Source organism: Engraulis encrasicolus, chromosome 21, assembly GCF_034702125.1.
Source record: "Engraulis encrasicolus isolate BLACKSEA-1 chromosome 21, IST_EnEncr_1.0, whole genome shotgun sequence".
Taxonomy (NCBI): Eukaryota; Metazoa; Chordata; class Actinopteri; order Clupeiformes; family Engraulidae; genus Engraulis; species Engraulis encrasicolus.
Genome location: NC_085877.1, coordinates 11,378,621 through 11,401,810, shown reverse-complemented (window position 1 = coordinate 11,401,810; position 23,190 = coordinate 11,378,621). Strand labels below are relative to the sequence as shown.

Sequence of the window (23,190 nt, the reverse complement as noted above, 5' to 3'; positions counted from 1 at the left end):
GGAGATATTAAACTCACCCTTGTTATTTATTACCTACACAGACTAATGTAACATCATACAATATTATTTTATGGCCCCACCCCATTCCCCAAAGTGTGTGCAGGGGTGTGTTGAAGTAGGGGTGGACAGGGGGACAGGACACCGGGGCCCCATTGGCAATGGGGGACCCACATGGAATCACATTTTTTGTTTTTATGTAGGCCTATTCATATCATGGGCTGGATGCCATTGGAGCTGGTCTCAAAGGCTTAGAACGAAGTGCATCCATCCCTCCAGTCAACGTTTCTTAACCAATTGATGCTTCTGCAAAAATACCTGCTGAATGCCTAAGGCCTTTTTTGAAGAAAAGTTGCCCTCAGCCTAACACGTAAATATTTCTGAAGCACATGAAAACATTAAATAAGTTGAATTTAAATGCTAAGAGCCTCATCTTGCAGAATGTGTTCATTCAGCTCTAACATAGCAACATTTTAATAAAAATATTTCAAATCTCATGAGCCTGAGTGCTGCGTCATGCAGCTCCAGGCGCCTGATCCATGTTTTGCAATGCAACATCCAGCATCAATGGGTTAAGTTGGCAGTTCCAGACCCTCTGTACGAATGAAAGCATGAGGGGATGGTGGCCTTTACCTCATTGTTTTTGATTTAGCAACACATTTTTGTCTGATAATACCATGGGGGCAGTCATGGGTGAGCGGGGGCAGTCATGGGTGAGCGGTTAGGGCGTCAGACTTGCATCCCAAAGGTTGCCGGTTCGACTCCCGCCCCGCCAGGTTGGTGGGGGGAGTAATCAACCAGTGCTCTCCCCCATCCTCCTCCATGACTGAGGTACCCTGAGCATGGTACCGTCCCACCGCACTGCTCCCCATGGGGCGCCACTGAGGGCTGCCCCCTTGCACGGGTGAGGCATAAATGCAATTTCGTTGTGTGCAGTGTGCAGTGTTCACTTGTGTGCTGTCGAGTGCTGTGTCACAATGACAATGGGAGTTGGAGTTTCCCAATGGGCTTTCGCTTTCACTTTCACTAAACTTGCCACTCGCCACTAAACCTGACAAAGATTAGGCTATGTTTACACCATTTCCCAAACACATTACATTATTTTGTCCATGAAAGTATTCAACTATCACAGTCAATCGAATCTAATGGCAAAGCCACCAAACTGGCTTATATTTCATTGCTCATCCAAATGTTGGTGTTGACATGAAATGTCTTGTGGGTGCTAACCATCTCTCTGGCCAAAGTTCATTCAGCTGGCATGGCAACTTAAAGCCTGATTCTCTGCACGGACCCTTATTGCTGCTTGCAGCTAGGCATATATTTAGGGCCTCACAGCAAAGATGCAAGGGAATCTGCAGTTGTCCCGGGTTAGTTCATGAAACAGTGAGTTATCCATCCGTCTGTCAAAAACATTTTGCTTTTTGTGTTTTTGCATGTGACTCATAGGTTGACCTTGTTTTGGAGCAAAACAGCATGTACAAGGTTGAAAATGACATACGTACATAGCCTACTGCCATGCCATACTGAAATGAAATCTGTAAAATTACTCATCCAGACTAACCAGAAAAACAATCCTTAATAAAACAAATGCATTTTCAGCTGAGATGCAGACTTTTATAAGTAATTTTATGAGACTTAATTACACCACCATGTTGCTTTCTTCATCATTTATTTCTACAACAATACAGCAAATTATACAACAGTTAGATCCGGTCAAGCTTGTGATATCTGATTGGATGAGATGCATACTATTGTTGTGTACTTCCTTTGTGGTAAACAACCTTGAGATAAGCCAAAAGCTGTAACTCTAGTGATCCTATACTGTTTAAGGCCTTCATATAATCTAAAACACAGACAACTTTGAAATGTCTTCGAATGTCTTTGAAATCTTCAATAGGCTATGTTTGAACTAAATGTTTACAATAGGTAAGACCCACAGTTCAACTATTTCACAATGCTGTGGGTAATTAATTCTAGTCGAGTCAATTAATTCTAGTCATTAGGTCCCAGTGTAAATGTGCACCAATTAAGTAATCCATAGTGGTTAAAAGTCATCTCGCAAAAATCCTCCATACACTGTGACTGTCCATGTCCAGGTCAACTCCATCGCTCCTTATTTTCTGACAATGAAGTAGGTGGTCCATCCAGCAAGTAACAGAGATCCAAGCAACACCGTGTAGCAGAAGAGAATAAATTTCAGAAGTTCTTTGAAAGTTCGAAGGAAGCGAAGCGTCAATGGCTCCGGCTCAAACAGAATGTCCATCCTCAGAGATGCTTATGCAGTTCTCCCAAGAAAAAAAGATGTTGACTTGAAATAGCTATCTGGACAGAGAGAATGAAGACAATTATAGTGACACTTCAAATGTTTTTCTTTTTAATGAAAAGGGAGACATTCAAGAATACTTATTTTCCTTTTTGGTAAAGAAGTTTAAAGGTTTCAAAAACTGTAAAGGTGAGGATTCAGGATATATGTGCTATTTAATATTTGAAAAGACCTGCACAACAAAACAAAACAAAAGAAAATTATGTTTCAATTAAATGTTTAGCCTGCCATTATTGATGAAATAACAGACCCATATTAACAACGATTAGATAATCAATTCTATAAGAAAGCAGATGTCTCATCAGCTAAGTCCCTGTGTGAAAGTGTGCAGTTTATCCACATTGGTTGAATGATCAGTCACTTTGCAAGCATGCATTTTCCATAGCACATATCCATCACTTCTTTTTTTAATTTCCCAAGAAGTAAGTGGTCCATCCAGCAAGTAACAATGAACCAAACAGGACAGTGTAAAGCTAGATTTATGCTTCGCTCGCATAGAATCTGCGTCCGTCCGTTTTCTGTCTATGCGAGTCCACGCCCCCCTCTCAGAGGCTCTGCGCCCGTCGTCTAGCGCCTCGAAAAAATTCTAACTATCCGTCGGACGGACGCGGAGTACGCAGACAAAAAGGCACTATGATTGGTCGTCTCGCTACTTCCTTGTTCTGTTCTTGTGGCAGCGCAATGCCAGTAGTTTGCGAGAGCAGAGCTGTATTCTGTTAAAAACGTTATTAATGCCTTGTGTGTAAATGTGTGTAAATACACGAAGCTAAGCTAAGTAACAAACAATGCATCAGTTGAACACTCGTGGCACAATGCCTGCGGTTTTACTACCGTTCCTCCACCGAATGTAAACACACATCGGCAGAATCAACTGTCTTTACATGCTTGCATTTTCTGCTCGTGAAAACAGACTGGGTATGTCAAATAATGATACCACTGCATTGCCTTTGCAATTTGTGTGAAAATACCTAGCTAACCGGGATAGAAAGCAACATTGCTTAATAATGACCGCAGTGACAATGTAGTGAAAGTAGCCTAATCGCGCAATTTCAAATGTGGCTGGCAACGAGACCTCGGACCTCGCAGAGCTCGCAGATGCATGAATACAAAATTGGTTCGTGGCCACTCCCACGCGACTTTTCACGCTCGCAGTTGCTGAAGTCTAATCTGACCTTAACAGAAGAGAACACATTTCAGAACTCCTTTCAAATTTCGAAGACAGCGGATGGTCAATGGCTCAAACTCAAACTTAATGTCCATCTTCAAAATGTTGCTCATGTAGGCCTACCTCTCATGCAAGAACAAAAAGCTGCATGAACTTCAAGGAAATATCTGGAAAGAGAGAAGAAATTAAGGTAACACTCAGAATGTTAGATGGGGGGGGCAACTGAAAAGTGCACACAGTCCATTGTGCAATATAATTAAACACGTTTAGTCTGAGTGCAATTAGAATGTAAGAACAACACTGCCAGTGTTATAGACTCGAGTGCTGAATTAACAGTTGCTGTGTAAGTAATGTTGGCTTTATTGGGAAATATGAATAATAGATAGGCTGGCCATTTTAAACCCAAGCCAAGCACTCAAATCGATCTCCATTAAGCTATAAGCTACTACTGGGTTCCTTCAAAAGCATTCTAGTATCAACACAAAGCAAAAACACAAGTTTGATGAAACAGAAATATGAACAATATGACAATAAAGCTCAATCTAAATTAGCATGTAAAATAGATGGACTGGCCTCAGCCAATAGTCGACAAAAAACAATGTTGTGCAGGTTTGAGTGGCAAAAGTCCCGATATGGAATTTCAAAATATTTTTCTTCAATCAAGTAATCCTCAAAACTCGAGATTTGTTTGTGATCACAACTTTTGATCAGCCTGAACTTCGTACAAATGACACCCTGCCCAAATTACTGAAAAAAACAATTTGAATTAATTGAAATTACTTCACCTGTCTCCTTGGGAAATTGTGAACTCACGCTCCGCACAAGATCATTCCAACAATAGTTTTGGCGCTGTCCGTGCGCGCATGACACCACACGCGTCCGTAGGAAAAGACAGTTAGCATTGTCTGCTCACACAGCGGTCAGATGCTTGCTCACGGGTCGCCAGTGAGAGCAATTAAATTTATGGCAAGACCCAGGGAGCCCTTGGGCTTTGCAAATGGAAGCAAAAAGCTGCGCGTGCACCTGCTCCATACAGTGAAGGAGGGGCTTTTTCCATTTCTCCCGCTGCCGAACCATGTTCATATTATTAGTTGGGTTCCTGAAGCCCTACAGCCTAATCCCCCTCTCTCCTCTGAAGACCAACTCTATTGAGACAAAGCTCTTTTTTAATCAGAGATGTCATGCGCTGCGCTCTCACCAGGATTACAACCTTGGCGAAGAGACGAGCTGATTTGAGAGGCCCATTTAATATCTGAATTGGATGACTGACTCATATTCTCTCAAACAGTATAAAATCCAACAGGGTGGATTAGGATCATTTAATCTCTCTACAAATGAATTAACAGTCAGGGATGATCCACTTTTCTTATTGATGATTACAAAAAGGTTCAAATTTAGTTAACATTTGACTAATTTCACCACATTATCAGTGAAGGGTTAATCTGAAGATTGAGAAAGTGGTCTAAAACTGGCACACATCCTTCAGTTCAATCAGGTCTGTTTTTAGGTTTCCCTGGAAAGAGCCAGCTCTGTCAATCTCCCCTGCCGGATCCCTGCTGATACCCGAAAGCCGCCTGCATCCGACTATCTAAGTAACATTGATCCAGCCGTCAGAGAAGCAGCACTCTCCTCCGAGCTGCCTGCATCCCCACCCCACCCATCGCAGGCCTTGCCACAGCAGCACTGGAAACAAGGAGCAAATGGCCTCTTAATTCAATCAGCGTCCTACAGCATCCGATTATGATTGGCTGAGGCCCATCCCCTGGACAACCGAGGCCCATTATCGGCCGATCTCGAGGCCTATTAGGGCAGCCTAATTGGTTCTCCTCTCTGTAGGGCCAGACTGCTGACAGCCCGGAGTCAGGGCCGCTGACAGCTTTGGCCGGGCCTAGGATAAAGCCATCTGAAAGGACCCCGCGACCCACCCACTACCAACAGAACATTGTAATGACAACCTAGTTCTGGGCCCACATTCTCCCTGGGCTGTACCCCTTTTGTCGCCCCTCTGTCTGCTTCCCTGGCCAGGGCAGTGGACAGACAGGCCTGTGCTGTCCAGTAGGTTCACTGTGTATCTCCATTTGTCTGTGTGCTCTCTGGTCCACTTTTAAGACTTTATTACCATGACGGATGCAGGCATTTGATGGATATGATGGATGGGTGCATGAGTCAGTGAACTACACATTTTATAATTGTCTTAATGTGGTTCATGCTTCAAATCTTTCTTCAAAGATCTGGGAGCAAATAGATGTATGATATGTATGACATGAAGACACAGTTTGCAAGGTTTTTGTTTTTTTACATTTTAGTTGTTGTTAATTCACATAATATAAACAATCCAGAATGAGTTTGTTCGACTGAACCGGCAGATCTTTAACATTCATACGTGTTAACGTTACATCTCTCTCATCTTTCTTTCTCTCACACACTCACAGGCATATACACATAGAAGCAGTAACAGAAATAATAAAAAACACAAAGAAATTGTCAATGATGTCACATTCAGCCGCAGCTCCCATAAAGTCCAACTGACCAACCCTGTGAGTGTCTTGGGCGCAAACCAACTGACAATTGACTTGTAGCGAAAGGGAAGTAGAACTGCACCGCCAGGACTCAAACCTATATTAAACTGGTAATCAATTACATTGTATGTATCAGGGGAGCTTTTAGATTACTTTGTCCTGGGCCCGGCAAAATGCTGCCAGTGGCCCTGCTTGGGGGGGGGGGGGGGGGGGGGGGGGGGGGGGGGGGGGGGGGGGGGGGGGGGGGGTGGGGGGGGGGTGGGGGGGGGGGGGGTGTGGCGGGGGGGGGGGGGGGGGTGTGGGGGGGGGGGGGGGCGGGGGGGGGGGGGGGGGGCCTGGTCAGATCAGTCCATGAGCCACTTGATCCAGCTAGTGTCGTGGTCAGAGCACCAGTTTGGAAACCCTGAAGGCCTGGGTTCAAACACAGGCGGGGCAACTCTACTTTCCTCATGCTGTAAGAATAGAGGCTTGAGTATCAAGAGGTGTCATAAGCTTGATTTATGGGCAACAGTCTTTAGGTGTCGCAGTTGATCCCTCTACCATTGACCTCTATACAGACAGCAATTGGCCACTGGGGTGAAAACACAGCCCCGTTCAGTCACATTTATGCTCTAAAATGTATTTAAATTCATTAAGCCCAATTTCACTACAGATAAATGCATGATTTAGTGTAAACCACAGTAACTGAAGAGATTCCCGTAGCTTCAGATACATATTTCTTTGTATTGCACATGGAAATTAAGCAAATCTCACCCATACATCTCTATGTACTTCAAGCAACTTCCACCCCAGCCACCATTTTGAAACTGATCCCAGGGAGTTACTATGGGTATGACACCTCTAGATTTTTGTCAATGTTTTGACTACTCAGTTGGGGATGGCTGGTCATATCTGCTGGTCGGGCCGGTCCGACTCTTTCCAGCTGCAGCCAGGGAGCTTGGGGTCTGTCTTCAATAGATTTATTTTCTGTCCATGTTTTTGGCGAGTCCCTCAAGTCGGGTCGATGGGTCTGGTCATATCTGCTGGTCAGGCCGGTCCATGAGCGACTTGATCCAGCTAGTGCCGTTGATGAGCTTGGTGGTGGCGATGATGTACTCGTGGCCGCTGTCCTCCATCTGCGAGAGGAAACGCAGCGCCGCAATCTCCGCGTAGGTGACCCCTCCCAGGAAGAACACCAGCGTGGTGCGGTTCTCTCCCTGCTGGCCTGTGGACGTCAAGTAGACAAAACAAGACGCACAAGAAGTGTACTTAGATGAGCTCAAAATATCAATACCAATTAAGTTCAACTTTCAGGTCAGGTCAGGAGAACACACACACGCACACACGCAAACATACACAGACACACAATGAGAGTCGAGCTGAAAACATTAAGCATCATCATATTGATCAATTTCAAGAGTGAAGCAGACCTTTTCAAATCTAATATTCCTTTGCAGTCCACTTCAATGCTATGACACAAAATATCATGCATTAGTACAAAATGGAAAGCACTGTAAAGTACTGCATCCTCTGTATGAGGTGCAAAGATTACTACTGATGACATATCTGGGACTAGTAGTCCTAATCTAGAAAATCTAGTAATATAGTAAAATTCCATTGCCAACCATGTTAAAAAAGGTCAGACATCTCTCCGCACACTTGCTCCCATTTTGCATTTTTATTTCATTTCACCAAGTGAATTAGCCTGATAAACCAGACTAAATGTGAGATTGGATGTGTAATTTAGTCTGGCCCCGATGAATGATACATCCGAAGATTGTTGATGAGAACAACCAGTTGTCTTTCAAACCATTTCTATGCCTATAGGCCAATGCTCTGACCAAACAGCGCAACTTACAATTACCACCATCAAAGATCACGTTGGATCCACGTTTTATATAGCCTGTCGGTAAACGCCGAAAACGTCCTTCTTAAAAATGAATGAGCGTAAAATATCTTCCTGCACGTTTCAACGAAAACCCTATGTCTAATTCTTCCAAAAACTGATTCCAAAGATGAGACAAACGAGAGCTGTTCAATCCTCCTTGTTGTTGTGCTTTCCCCAGCATCGCAAGCTCCGTCGTCACTACCTCAAAACCCTGCCCGCTTTGATTCAAAACAAATCTCTGCACTGTGATTGGTTTGCCAGATTTAGGGCATTCAGGGCATTGAGGGCCATTGATCTGAGGCTAGACCACTCGCAGGAAAAAAAATGTTTGCCGCCAGCAGGTGGCGCTAGTTTACTAGGCTACAAGTGAATGTTTTTGAGCTACACTCTTCATCAGACTTGAATCAAGATAAAAAAAACACATCATACTTATTGAGAGTAAGTGTGTGGACATTCAACTATCAACATTGATTTAAAAAAAACTATGCACATATGCAACATTGATATTTATAAGTGTGGGGACCATACAAGGTTATCAGAGCATACAAGGTTACCATACATGACCTGTATCAGAACTGTCGAAGTTCATAAGAACTAATGCTACAGCTGTTGGAAGTGCAAATTGTTCTGTTTAAAAAAAGCCTCATTCATACACAACATGTTTAGACAGATGACTGTTGAGATATCAGTGGACATCGACTTCAAATGACATCCTGTTAATTATCACCCCTCTCTCCGCCAGGGAAAGATGAGTTTCAACAAGCCCAACAGACGCAGTCTGCACAGATGCTGCAGACAAAGATTTAATTATCACCTACAATTACAGACGTCATCAAATTCGGCAAAGATAAATAGAAGAATAAGAAAAAGAAGAGCATATGATGTGCATGGCTCCAAGGAGCTATGTACGCTTTTGAATCAACAAAGCCACCAGGAGGGTAGTTCTGATCTAAGCAATTAATATTTTTTAAGGATGCACAAGTGACAAGTGCCTAAGACAAGAAGCAAATCTATGTGCGATATGATCAAAAATCCTTAAAAGCTATCAACGGTATACTAGCAATTAATATCGGGCCGATATTTGCATTTTTTAAGTGCATCGGTATCGGCCGATACACGTGTGGTTTTGGCCGATACACAATATTTATTATTTATTTTATGTCATTCGGGGTTTTTTAAAAGCACCAAGACACTTTATTTTTTTATTACTTGATTGTTAGACATTACTTGATTGTTAGAGTGGGTGTTTAAATGTTACAAGTTCTACCTCAATTTGATAATGTTAAAAGAATGTTTATTTTTAACTTGAGACCTGGAATATTTGTCATTTTTTAACCTTTTTTTATCCCATATTGGCCCCAAATATCGGGTATCGGAAATCGGGTATCGGCCAAGGGTGATGGGGAAAAAAATCGGTATCGCATCAGCCATTAAAAAACCTGTATCGGTCGACCCTTGCTAGCAATGTTGAAAGATATCTTACATTTCCTTTAGCCTGATTTTCAGGTGTCATGGATGAAACGGCTCTAGCCTGTTTAACATCTCAAACAAGTGGTAAAACATGTGAACGTGACTTTATTTATCCGGAAGCACTAAAAGAGGGAAGATTGATATATCCGTCCCCAATAAGCCAGCAGACAGTAGACAAACACTCACGAATTATAAATCAGTGTTGGCCCCATGCAGACTGCTAGAAGGTACACAAAAGCCTGTGCTTATCTGCTGCTTGCATATGGTCACATTCTGCATCACATCTGTCACAGAATTAATGGAACTCTTTATCTAAACCCCCTTTAAAAAACATGCCTCTTTCCCTTCCACTGGTCTTCTCTTGTTTTTTCTCTCACTGTCTGCTAGTCTTTGTCTCGCTTTCATATACAATTTGTGTACAAACATTGTCTAAAACTCTTCCAACCCTTGGAGTATTCCAATAACCTGGCCAGTGTGGAGAGTTTTATTTTGTTCAAATCCTCTCCCACATCCAAAGTCCTTCATTTTTCTAATTGAGACCTGGGGCAGCTGCTGCCTCACCTTGAAGTTTGGCCCTAGCAGCACCCTCAACTTTCTGACATTAATATAGAGGATGTCTTCCTTGCAAAGCTTCATTTCGCCACACTTTTTATCTCACACACACTCACTCACTTCACTCACTTCACTCACTTCACTCACTTCACTCACTGCACTCACTACACACACACACACACACACACACACACACACACACACACACACACACACACACACACACACACACACACACACACACACACACACACACACACACACACACACAGTAGGTTCCCCACTCACGTTTCTTGAGTAGTCCGGGCGGTAGCTGCTGCCTCTCCTCAAAGTGTGGTCCCGGCAACATCTTGAGGACCTCCTCGATGCTCCTCCAGCCCGGCCGAGCCAGCAGTTGGGTCAGACGCACACTGAGTGGCGCATAGCCACTGTACACGTACGAGATGTCATTGGGGTTCTGGTGGAAGGAGGTGGACAATAGCCTGATTAGGTTTGAAGTCCATCATATGACAAATCATGTGATTATGATCAATCAGTATATTTCTACACATACAAGATGTCATAGGCATTCTGAGGACTATTTTTTTTTTTAAAGATATGTTGATTCTGCATGTTGATTTCACTAGTAGTTGAAAAGACTTACTAACAGCTACAATACTACAACATTACATTATAGTCTTTGTTCTTCAGAGGCCCATGTCTCAGTGCATGAATTGTCTTTGTTATGCACCTGTTCGTTAGCGTCCTCCATCCAGAGCTTGAGGGTCTTGCGGATGGTGGGGTAGTTGTTCCTGGTGCTGATCTGGGGCTTCAGAAGACCCACCTTCTCCAGGTTGTTCAGAGTCAGGAGGTGCTCATAGCCATACGTCTGTGAAATTATGCAGTTGCAGAGTTTCATTGTAAAATAATGTAGCCATTTTTTAACGTTTGCATTTTATTACTGGAAAAGACTATTCAGATGTCCTATGTGTGGATTCTTGCCATTAGCAAGAAGAGAACATACTTTTTAAACCTTTGCAATGGAATGCAATGCCCGATACAAAACTATCCCAAAATTGATATACATCCTTTTGCAAACAAGCTCTTCAAGCTATGACATTACCCCAAAGCCACCTATTCAGCTACAGGGTATTGCTCACAGCCCAGTTAGCAGAAGGCTATGCCATTGACCAAGGCATAGGGTAGAAAGGCTACTTATTTGCTGCATATTTTGATATGTGGCAATCTTATGAAACCACCATTCATAGAAATGCTCCACTTATTGCATGGCAACAAAGCACCACCTCCTCTCAGCTGTATCCTTCTCAACACCCCCCTAGGGCTCCACAACAAAGAGCCCCCTGCTGAGAAACACTACTCTACCTGAAGGATCTCCCTCTTGTAGAAGTCCAGGACCTTCTGCTTGAGGCCGTTGTTGCAGACCGACTGCATGCAGACCAGCCGCAGGATCTTCAGCAGTGGGTCCTTCTGGGCAATGCAGTCCTCAATGTACGTGTTCACCTGTTGGGGGGCAAAGGAAAAAAGGAAATAATCTTTCAACAATCATCAAAATGCAGCCCATGCAGACCTATTGTGGTGAGCAAATTGGCATGGATTTATGCAAAGACACGCAAACACAGGCACAAGCAATACTCCACCTTATCGGTGTCTACTCCAGTCATGAATTCTTGCTCCACAGTTAAATTGTCAAAGAAGGCGTCAGATGCTGAAAGGGACACAAAGCACATCATTGTCAGTGAAGAAATACCTGTACATGCACTTGAACTGTGTCCCTATCGAAGACTGCAACAAAAGTGCTCAAACAAAAACAGCCAAGGTAATCCAAGTAAAAGGGGGATGGGTCATTCCACGCCAAATCAACAAGTGCCCGCGCACTTAGGTCTCAAAAAATTCTGAAAATATTACCAAGTGTACCCATGGTACTTAAGAGAAACACTGTAAATTGATTTGAATGTAAGATGTATACTCTCCGTGTTACAGCCAATTTTACTGGGGGAGGGGGGTGCCCATTTTGTTCACACTCTTTTTTTTGTCAAAGTTCACAAGCCCCTAGCTCAATAACTAAACCATGTAGGAAGCTCAAATTTGGCATGCTGGTACATAGATAGGAATAGTTTGTTGCTAAACTGTCAGTTTTGGTCTGTATGATCCTGCATTGTCATAGCATTCCCTCAAAGATGATACAAATTGTACTGGAGTTTTTGGCTGTGCTCTGTTTAGGCCTTCAGAAGACATATTTGTGCCCAACATGGCCTCTTGATTTTTTTCCCTTGTAGAGACAAGTAGGAACACTCTCATAAAAAGCTATAAATAGAAAGGAAACCCCATCAGTGTTTGAAAAGAAGACCTCACAAGTCTGACAAATCATTTTGGGTGTCATTTTCAGAGCTCAAAAACTCCTTGTGGGATTGTCCACAGATTTTTATTTCATTTTTTTCTTCATTCTCCATGAATTCTTCTTTTTAAAAATGCCAATGAGACTTGTCTTATGTGATGCTTTCTTTTTTAATTTCCAACCTGAACATGGGCACCATGCACATTGAGAGCAATATGTTTTCTATGCGTTTCTTCCGCTGCCATCTGCTGGTCAAAAAAAGTAACAACATGACTCTTTGTGCCTGACCTACTGTCTCTTTTGGTGTGCGAACCTGCTCCCACATTGAACGCTCCTGAAATCATTGAAATTGAAAGGGATACCTGCACCCCTGCACAGGGACTCTCGGGTGATCATGTCTGGGCAAAATTTGCATTTGATTATTTAGTCTTTACATTAAATGTTATAGAAATCATGTTGCTCTCTTTTTGCATTTTGCCCATGTTCAGGGTGGAAATTAAAAATGAAAACATAACATAAGACAAGTCTCATTGGCATTTTTAAAAAGAAGAATTCATTTTGTCAGACTTGTGAGGTCTTCTGGTCAAACGCTGATGGGGTTTCCTTTCTATTTATAGATTTTTATGGGAGTGTTTCTACTTGTATCTACAAGGGAAAAAAATCATGAGGCTATGTTGGGCACAAATATGTCTTCTGAAGGCCTAAACAGAGCACAGCCAAAAACTCCAGTACAATTTGTATCGTCTTTGAGGGAATGCTATGACGATGCAGGATCATACAGACCAAAACTGACAGTTTAGCAACAAACTATTCCTATCTATGTACCAGCATGCCAAATTTGAGCTTCCTACATGGTTTAGTTATTGAGCTAGGGGCTTGTGAACTTTGACAAAAAAAAGAGTGTGAACAAAATGGGCACCCCCCTCCCCCAGTAAAATTGGCTGTAACACGGAGAGTATACATCTTACATTCAAATCAATTTACAGTGTTTCTCTTAAGTACCATGGGTACACTTGGTAATATTTTCAGAATTTTTGAGACCTAAGTGCGCGGGCACTTGTTGATTTGGCGTGGAATGACCCGGATACATCACCACACACTGGTCTTCTTGGCTGGTTGCTTATTAGGTGAACATTGCGTTTGAACAATTCTGAGTGAACCTGATGAAGCAACAGCGAAACACGTTGTTCACGTGATAAACTTCCAAAGAATACCAGTGTGCTGTGATTTATTCCCATTTTTCTTGTATTATTTTCACTGCACATCAACAGCACTTGGACACTGGTTGCGCACAGGGACTCTGCTTTGAAAACAGCCAAGGTGTTGTTAAACTCACTGGTGATGTCTTTGATGAGCTCAGCGATGGAGGTGTGATTGGCCAGCGAGGTGCGTGCTGCCTGCATGTGGGGCAGCTGCGACACAAACTGCTTGATTTCCCCCACCGTCTTGGCATTGTGCCGTTCCTGAAGACATAGGAGGGTAGACACACAGACTTTAAGACAAACCTGAGACAGAGGACAAATACATGTATTCCTCAAACAGCAAAATCAATCATTGCATTTTCAATTTTGCCCATCATCCAGTGTATGGCACACTGGAGCACATTGATCAGTTTATCAGCCTTTTTTGTATACAAAGTGTGCAAAACAATATAACATTTCCTCTTCACACCGCGTCTGTCACAACTCTTGTGGGGGGAAAAAGTGGAGAATCTAGCCTCAAAACAAATCCTCCTACATTTCTTCTTCCTGTGTATGTCACACTGTTACAGTGTCACACTGTTACATTTTCATTTTTTTTTTTCATTTTAACTGTCTGAAGATGGGGATCTCCATCTTTGCTCCATTTTCTAAGCAAACACATTAATGTGGCAGCCTGTGTACCCCAGATACACACGAGTGTGTAATCATTGCCAGTAGTCTTGTGCTCCAGAGCACGGCTAATCCTTATAATGGTGGCCTAATGAGGACACTGCACACGCTGGGCTGCTGCTCCCATGGCAACCCAATGTTTACAACACTCTCCCGCTCGTTAAGTGCGCTTGCTTTACATGGATTCTCATTTTTGTTTTCCCCTGGCTGCGCGGCCCTGGCTGCTCACAACTTAACCTCTGATTGTTGGAAACCGCTGTCAGTCAAAACATTAGCTCACGTGGTTGGCTGCCAGTGTCTTGCCCCTCCTCACAACATTGTTTTTATAAACAAAAAAAAACATGTATGCATGGCATACTTACACATTCTCTCCAAATGTGTATCATGATGACTATTAAGTGTGATGTTTATGCAAGGCACACATGTAGTTTTATTTCATCGTTTTATGCATTTTTGGGTTGGGTTTTGGGTTGCTTTTCTGTGTATGAAAGGGACTATAACATGAAATGTGACTTGACTCCAGGATAGGTGTGGTATAATACAGCATTTTAGCCCCCTTTTAAACGAGTTGCCTGGAATACCGAACAATAGAGTTTTTCCCACATAAATGTTTGCGGGGTCACAGAGGTGATATGTATGGCTATACACTATATATACACTGATGATACACCTGTATGTATGGTTATAACCTATATTTATACTTTTCCTGTGCTGAATTCCAAATTAAAATTTTGCAATATTAATGGATAGAAAAATGCTTGGCGTTTGGAATATGACGGGCGAGGTCAGGGCGGTCACTAAACTATTCTTACGACCAAAAGGCGGCCCAGCAGCACAAGTTTGGGAGCCACTGCAATCATTCATAAAGACCAAGTGTTTGAACACCCTTTTAGTGTCATTGTCAGGAAAAAACCCACCCAGCTGCTTTGGGGGGAAAAAAAAGACAAACACCACCATATGGATTCTTCAAATCAAGACTCGTTATGTTGTTGAGACTTGCTGTCACCATGGAAATGGACCAAGTGTCATTAACAGCAATTAGCAAGCAAGATGAGCGATGAGATGAGGGGACAAATAAAAAAGTCACACACACACACACACACACACACACACACACACACACACACACACACACACACACACACACACACACAAGATAGCATTTCCGAATCGATTGGTGCATTAGATTTAGCAGGTGATACCATCACTAAGCAGCCGACTGCTGTTGATGGAATAACACGATACCATTGACATGTTTTAATCAAAAATCAAAAGCTTTTAGCACTTTTTTCAAATATTTGGTGCATTTTCAAAGCACTAATCCAATAGACACTTAGTGTCCGTTGTGTCATGCATATGTTAGAGTAAGCAGACTATGGATAATGCATGACAACCGAGCCATGATACCACGGTATGTTGATTAACCAAACATAGTTTACTACTAAGCCAGGTTTTTTAATTAATAAAAAAAATTCCAACCCCCTGTCCAAAACTGCAGTAGATTTTGTGTGTGTGTATTGTGTGTGTGTGTTAGCCCGAGAGTGTGCGTATATGACCCCGTGTGCGTTTGTCTCCCCCTGCAGACGACACACATACACTGTGGGTACAGAGGTGGACATAAAGACAGAGGGTACGTTCCAATATGCCACCTTGCGTCCTCCACTTGTGCTTGTGGCCTCGTACTAGAAAGTAATACGTCGTGGTGACATCACTGATAACAGCATTGTTTTTCAATATCTCGCAAAAGCTCAATTGTTAGGTCATCTTGTCATTTTCAAACCGGATGGTAAATGAAGAATAGTCCCCCAAAAAGTGTTTTGGCTCGGCTGACAGAGGGGAAATTTAATCGTTTTCTCCACGGAGGCGGGGCATCAGCAAAACGTCAGGCCACAAGTCCAAGTGGAGGACGCAAGGTTGCATATTGGAACGCACTCAGAGTCCGTATGACTGTGTGTGTACAGTACAGCTCCCGGCCTTTTTATTAGAATACCATGAAAAAGTTGATTTATTTCCATAATTCCATCAATAATGTTAAACTGTCATGGATTGTAGATTCATGGCCCAGTTTTTTAACTATTCCAATCATTATTTTTTTTCTTTTTATATACGTTGGCCTTCCAGCTCAAAAAAACCATGAATTGGGGAATTCGCATTATTAGAATATTGTTATAAAATCACATTTTTCTTCATCAAAATTTGGGTCACATTAAATCAGTTGAAATTTGGTACTTTCTACATAACATGCAATGGTCAATACTTGGTTAGGACATTCTCTGTCTTCATAATGGCCATGATGCGTTTAACATTGAAGTCAATGGCAAAAACAGTGCATGGGAGATATGGAAGCCCAGATATCCTTGATGCTTTGCTGTCAGCTGTTCTTGTTTGTTGACCTGGTGCCCCACACTTCCCTTTTCAATATACCCGAAGATTTCCATGCCACGTTTTGGTGTTAACTCACCAGTTTAATTCTAACTCAACAGAAATCAAACCCCATTCATTATATCCCCGAAACGCGGAGCGTCGGGGATGTAATGGTTTTGCGTGCGCCGCCGCCGCGTCCGCGTCCGCGTCCGCGTCCGCCGCGTCCGCCGCGTCCGCCGCGTAAGGTCTTTCGTGTTAACGCGATAACTTTTGAACGGATGTTTGGATTTGTCCCAGATTTTTTGGGTGAATGCTCTAGGACAGGTTCATGAACTGATTCGAGTTTGGAGGTCAACACTTTCAAGATGGCTGAATTCAAGATGGCCGAATTTTTGTTTGGTCCATAACTTCTGACCGGGTGGATGGATTTGTCCCAGATTTGGTGTGTGAATGCTCTAGGGTAGGTTCATGAACTGCTTCGAGTTGGGAGGTCAACACTTTCAAGATGGCTGAATTCAAGATGGCCGAATTTTTGTTTGGTCCATAACTTCTGACCTGGTGGATGGATTTGTCCCAGATTTGGTGTGTGTGAATGCTCTAGGGTAGGTTCATGAACTGATTCGAGTTTGGAGGTCAACACTTTCAAGATGGCTGAATTCAAGATGGCCGAATTATTGTTTGGCCCATAACTACTGACCGAGAGGATGGATTTGTCCAGATTTTGTGTGTGAATGCTCTAGGGTAGGTTCATGAACTGATTCGAGTTTGGAAGACAACACTTTCAAAATGGCGGAATTTTCATTTGGCCCATAACTTCTGACTGGGTGGATTGATTTGCCCGGTAACACCTTATTTTAATGGTTCACCATTTCAGTGAATCTACCATATTAGGTACAGTGTAATAACCAATGTAACAATATTTAATACCATTTAATACTAGTGTAATACCAGTGTAACAATATGCAATATCAGGTTACAGTGTAGTAACGAGTGTAACAGTATGCAATACCATGTAATATAGTGTAATACCAGTGTAACAATATGCAATACCATGTAATACCACTTACGCACAAACACATGATGTAAGTAAAAAAATGACATTGTATTAAATATTGTTACACTGGTTATTACACTGTACCTAATGTGGTATATCCACTGAACCATTAAAACAGTATTACCATTTGCCCCATTTTTTGCTTCATTTTCACAATAGTCGTTTGGTTTTAAGCCTATGCGCGTCATGTCACGTCTGTATATATGTTTACGAAATGGTGGACGGGAGTGGTAGGAATGATGGGGGACTGGAAGCGTCGCGTTTCGGGGATATACCTTAAGCAGTCGAAGGCGACTGCACAGGCAGTCTAGTTTTCGATGGGGTTTCATTTCTGGTTATTTAGAATTAAACTGGTGAGTTAGCGCCAAAACGTGGCATGGAAATCTACAGGGTATATTGAAGAGTGAAGTGTGGGGCACCAGGTCAACAAACAAGAACAGCTGACAGCAAAGCATCAAGGATATCTGGGCTTCCATAACTCCTATGCACTGTTTTTGCCATTGACTTCAATGTTAAACGCATCATGGCCATTATGAAGACAGAGAATGTCCTAACCAAGTATTGACCATTGCATGTTATGTAGAAAGTACCAAATTTCAACTGATTTAATGTGACCCAAATTTTGATGAAGAAAAATGTGATTTTATAACAATATTCTAATAATGCGAATTCCCCAATTCATGGGTTTTTTGAGCTGGAAGGCCAACGTATATAAAAAGAAAAAAAATAATGATTGGAATAGTTTAAAAAAACTGGGCCATGAATCTACAATCCATGACAGTTTAACATTATTGATGGAATTATGGAAATAAATCAACTTTTTCATGCTATTCTAATAAAAAGGCCTGGAGCTGTATGTGGCACCCCCTACAGACAACAGATGCACACACTGTGGGCAGATCAAGACATGGACGCACCTCAAAAGCTGCGGAGATGATCTTGGCCTTCTTGCTGAGGGCGGCCCCCACGGCGTTGAAGTTCTTGTCGCGGATCTCGGCGTACAGCTCCTCGGCCGAGTTCAGCTGCAGCTTCTTGGGCTCCGTGGGCAGGTCCTTGCCCCCCTCGCCCTGCTTCTTCTGGGCAAACTTCTCCGGAGGCAGCTTCACATAGCCTATAAAAAAAAACTTTATTCAACTTTCAACTTTATTTAGACAGGACTGTACAGTGGGACAGGAAATGAGTGGGAGAGAGAGACGAGGGGCGGATTGGGAAATGACCTGGATTGGCCCTTTATTGGGAGGAATTTGGAAAAACTGGCCCTCGGAGACTTTTGATTGAGTACCCCTGCTACAGATCGTATCAATGAGGCCCTCATACGTGAGCCAACTCTGCTACTATTTGTCAACATGAATAGTGCTGGATCAGAGGATACTGGGGTCCGTTTCTCGAAAGCGTCTTTGCTATCGTCGTTAGCAAAGTCCTTCGTACGAGCGACTCAACTCTCTCTCGACAGCGACGCTCACCACTAAATCCAAGGGAATGGTAAGACAGTCTTAACACGGTCTTAAGACGGTTAGCAACGATAAGAATTGAGAAACGGACCCCTGGTTTGTAGTACCAAGGACAACTAGCCAAACAAAACCAACAGAAAGGCCCGTTAGGTGTGTACCATTGGTGATGCCGTAGATCTCGTCGATGAGGCCCTCGTAGGTGAGCTGCGTGGCGAGCGGCGTCAGCAGGTCCACGTTGCGGTCCAGCAGCAGCAGCGTGTCGAAGACGGGCAGGATCTGGGTCTGGGTGCCCGCAAACTCACGCTTCATACGCAGCATCATGTTGGCCACCAGCTGCCAGACGGGAACATGGGAGGAAAGACATGAACATACTACACATTGCATTATCAGGACATTTACATGACGGCTTACTATGATTTACTTTGCAGTCGTGATGCTTTTTTTATCATAATATTGGTCGCATTATCAACTACAATAATGGAGAGAGAGAGAGAGAGAGAGAGAGAGAGAGAGAGAGAGAGAGAGAGAGAGAGAGAGAGAGAGAGAGAGAGAGAGAGAGAGAGAGAGAGAGCGCTGTCATTCCTTAATTGCAATTGAGAAAAGAATTGGAGTTTCATATCATTTGACATGAATGATGGGTGCGTGACTGGGAAATAGAGAAGCTTCTACAATGAGAGAGAGAGAGAGACAGACAGACAGACAGACAGACAGACAGACAGACAGACAGACAGACAGACAGAATGGCTACTCACCCGTGCACAGTCTCCTTTGCCAAAGATCTGTGGAATGGTCCCATAGAGGGCCTGCAGTGTCATCAGCCCCTTGGCCGTGTGGTACAGACTAGTCTGGTCATTCTCCAAATAACACTCCTACAAAACAAGACATTTGGACAGCAAGTAAATAAACCAGAAGACCGGATATTAATGACATGATAAGAACATCCACCTGTAGTCAAGACGAACACAATATACTGCACGTAATTATAATATCTTGCAATGTCTAATTCCTTAAAGCCATTGGCATTAATAAAATGGCTGCATGTTTCCCATAATCTTCTTAGAACAACAATAAGAAATGGCTCATTGACATATTTAGTAGCGGAAGTCAGGTGGTGCAATCACAGGTAATGCCCCTATTTTATGGATTAAATGATTATTATTTTTGCAAGATCATATAAAAAAACGGACATTACTTGTTGTTGCGCTACCCTGACATCTTCTTCTAAAAACGTCAATAACCAAATGCAAGAGTGAACTGCCAGTGTTGTGTCGATGGAATATTTAGCGGTTATGGTGAGCTGTTATGGTGTCAGGCTTATAGTGCAAGGGTTGCCAATTAGATTCCTGATCTGCCAGGTTGGTGGGCGAGTGATTACAAGTATGACTGAGGAACCCCCTGAGTATGGTACCGTCCCACGCAGCACTGCTCCCTTGGGGTGCCGTTTCGGACTGCCCCCTTGCACGGGTCAGGCATAAATGCAATTTCGTTAGATGCAATATGCATTGTGGAGTGCTGTGCCACAATAACATTGGGAGTTTCCCAGGTGAGTTCGACTGACCCTCTCTGTTCCATTTTCAAGTTTACAAACAATTTTGGACAAAGCATGGATACATTTGTACACGTTTCGCCTTCGCAACATGCTTGTAGTGTGAATGAGCCGTGAGCTACTGACCCTGAAAGCGCTCTCGGACTCCATGGAGAGCAGGTCTCCGTCGTAGGGGATGAGGTCGAGGATGTACTCGTCAATGTTGGTGAAGGCTCCCAGAACCCCCTGCTCCTTCAGACGCTGCTCACAGAGCATGCTCCGACGAGGTACGAACAGGATGTTGAACTCACGAGGGCTCTGCATCTTGTCCTCACTAGTATAGGATAAACGAAATGTGAAGACTTTCAAGATTCCCAATCGAATCTCACGCACATCCAAAGACTGGTTTCGGGCGCAGGTTCAAAAAAGTTAATCCATAGGCAGTGAAGAAAACCGCACACCGATGCGATCCCATTTAAGCCATTTTATTTTGTGATGTTTCGGGCCACCCTGGCCCTTCCTCAGACTAAACAGAGGAAGGAGTCTGAGGAAGGGCCAGGGTGGCCCGAAACGTCACGAAATAAAATGGCTGAAATGGGAGCTCATCGGTGTGCTGTTTTCTTCACTGCCTAAGACATTCAAGATTGAAGAATGGGGCATGATGGATGAGACATTCCCATTAGCTACAGTTAGGATCAAGTCTTATGGATAACAAGAATATAAAGCAAAAAAACAAGGAGAGGGGTGTCAAACTCGTTTCGGTCCAGGGGCCACATACAGCCAATTTGATCTCAAGTGGGCCGTACCAGTAACATAATTGTGAAACATTGCTTATTTCCGGATCATGTCAGAATTGCATAGCTGTCAATTATCTCAAAGTGGATGACAGCAGAGTCTATCAGGGGCTTTGACTGTAAATGGCGAGCAATAGCATTGTTCTTGAGTATTGAAAACCTGGAATCTCAGACACCTGCAGCAACTTTTAATGGGCTAGAGATTTAGTTCTTTTTTGACATTCTTTTTTTCCTCTTCTCTACAAGTGTGGGGTTGGATTGAACCATCTGGCGCACTGCGCCGCATCTGGCCCCGGGGCCTTAAGTTTGACACTCCAGTCCTGAGATAGAGAGAGGGGGAAAGGGTAACCTTAGAATGTTTTCCGCAATAATGTCCATCAATTCCAAGCGTGGCCGCACAAAGAAGATGATGTTTTTGACATCGGCTGGTGGAAGCCTCCCACCCTTGAGGGTAAACATCTTCTCCACTTCATGTTCCTATGAAAACAGTCAATAACATGACATTACTAATTTACACTGCTGAGCTGACGCTATTGCCCAAAGTCACGCTCATTTTAACCTTAAATATCTTCTCGTACTCATGTTCCTATGAAAGGAATAAAAAATACATTATCACTCTTATGGCATGTTTATTCAAAGCAGCATATATTTATTAGGTTTTGGGTATTGTTTACTGTCCCTGAAACAATATGGTATTAGGTGCCTTGCCAAAGAGCTCAGACAGGGAAGCCAACAGAGGGAGACAAAGGTGTCATATGTCCTGGGCCCAGGGAGGGAGGGGCCCAGAATCTGGTCCTCATTAGACTGTTTGGAGGGGCCTTTCAGATGACTTTGTCCTGGACAGAGCCAAAAGCAGTCAGTGGCCTGAAGAGGACTCGTGGATGGGATTTTGAACCTGCAACCTCACAAGACCAACTGCCTAGCTACACTAGGGACACAGCTTCCTCCACACTGTCAATAATATGCCATGCACAGACCCAGTAGGCTACAGCCTGTTAGTAGACTCATCTTACCTTCAGTAAGGAGTACTGGGCGATCAGTCCAAAAGGCCCAGTCAAGTATTCGTCCCATACAATAGCCTAGACAAAGAGAAAGTGACCATGTTTAGGCCTAATACTGCACAGTCATATCATAACAAGACTACAGCCTTGGACATGACTTGACAAAACACCCCACTGTTGACCCAAAGAATCAAGAATCGTACTAGCAATGTCTTCTATGATTGTTGCAAAATACGCCATATCGATGCTGAATTTGCTGAAATGAATCTTTTTGAGATGTGTGGCCTTGGATGTAATTAGTGATTAGTGAGCTAGCATCCTCTGCAGCTAATTGAACTTCTCAGAACTAGTTGACAATTCACATCGACAGATAGTCGTGCGCGTATCGTGCCGTCTTCATTGCTGCTGTGTTAACTTTTATCATCGATCATCTTTAATGATGATAAGGAGCAAACTAATGGATTCATGCAACCATCTCTCCTGCTAGTGCTACATGCTAACACATCTGAAATTCAAGACGTCCATGAGGTCCAGCTGTCCGTTTTGCAGTACGATGTCTTACCTTGCTCCCCGCACATTTGTCCAAAAATTCTCGAAGGTCTTTGCGCGCTGCTTCTCGTAAAATGTTTAGGTTTACCCGTCCATAAGACAGGTGTGCCGCCATGTTTACACCCAGACAGCCTGATCACATGACCTGCGAAATGACAGTCATGTGTTTTGGAACTGCCACTGCCCATTTTCTTTACATGCAAAATAGCCTTCATGTCCTTTGTAAAGGCTTTGCAGTGAAACCATAGTTGCTGTTGTTTTTTTATTATTATTATTTCTTTTTTTCATTGCTTTCTTTTCTTTTTTCTTCCTTTGACTTTTTTAAACAATTGAGCATAGGCCTACATAGGGTG

At 43.1% G+C, this 23,190-nt stretch overlaps 1 protein-coding gene and 1 long non-coding RNA gene across 2 annotated transcripts; both read right to left on the bottom strand.

Moving 5' to 3' along the window:
* Positions 1-2,261: 2,261 nt before the first annotated feature.
* Positions 2,262-4,413, bottom strand: LOC134437531 (uncharacterized). Its single transcript, XR_010032404.1, has 3 exons — positions 4,271-4,413; positions 3,609-3,652; positions 2,262-2,319 (listed from the first exon to the last, which is right to left on the bottom strand). It is a non-coding gene; the product is annotated as an uncharacterized LOC134437531 (long non-coding RNA).
* A 1,920-nt stretch (positions 4,414-6,333) lies between these two features.
* vps33a (VPS33A core subunit of CORVET and HOPS complexes) lies at positions 6,334-22,972 on the bottom strand. The gene is made up of 13 exons (XM_063187019.1): positions 22,851-22,972; positions 22,301-22,366; positions 21,637-21,764; positions 20,641-20,827; positions 19,721-19,837; positions 19,127-19,301; positions 18,435-18,628; positions 13,565-13,691; positions 11,531-11,598; positions 11,256-11,393; positions 10,624-10,761; positions 10,182-10,350; positions 6,334-7,208 (listed from the first exon to the last, which is right to left on the bottom strand). The coding sequence occupies exons 1-13, from the start codon at positions 22,950-22,952 to the stop codon at positions 7,018-7,020; spliced, it is 1,800 nt and encodes a 599-aa protein (XP_063043089.1). The 5' UTR covers positions 22,953-22,972; the 3' UTR covers positions 6,334-7,017.
* Positions 22,973-23,190: the final 218 nt, after the last annotated feature.

Excerpts from the sequence above, each read along its gene's own strand:
- vps33a (XM_063187019.1), bottom strand. The coding sequence starts at position 22,952 with ATGGCGGCACACCTGTCTTATGGACGGGTAAACCTAAACATTTTACGA. Across the intron at positions 22,367-22,850 it reads ACAAATGTGCGGGGAGCAAG|GCTATTGTATGGGACGAATA; the intron begins GTAAGACATCGT and ends CTCTTTGTCTAG. Across the intron at positions 18,629-19,126 it reads GATCTACGGCATCACCAATG|GCTATGTGAAGCTGCCTCCG; the intron begins GTACACACCTAA and ends TTTTTTTTATAG.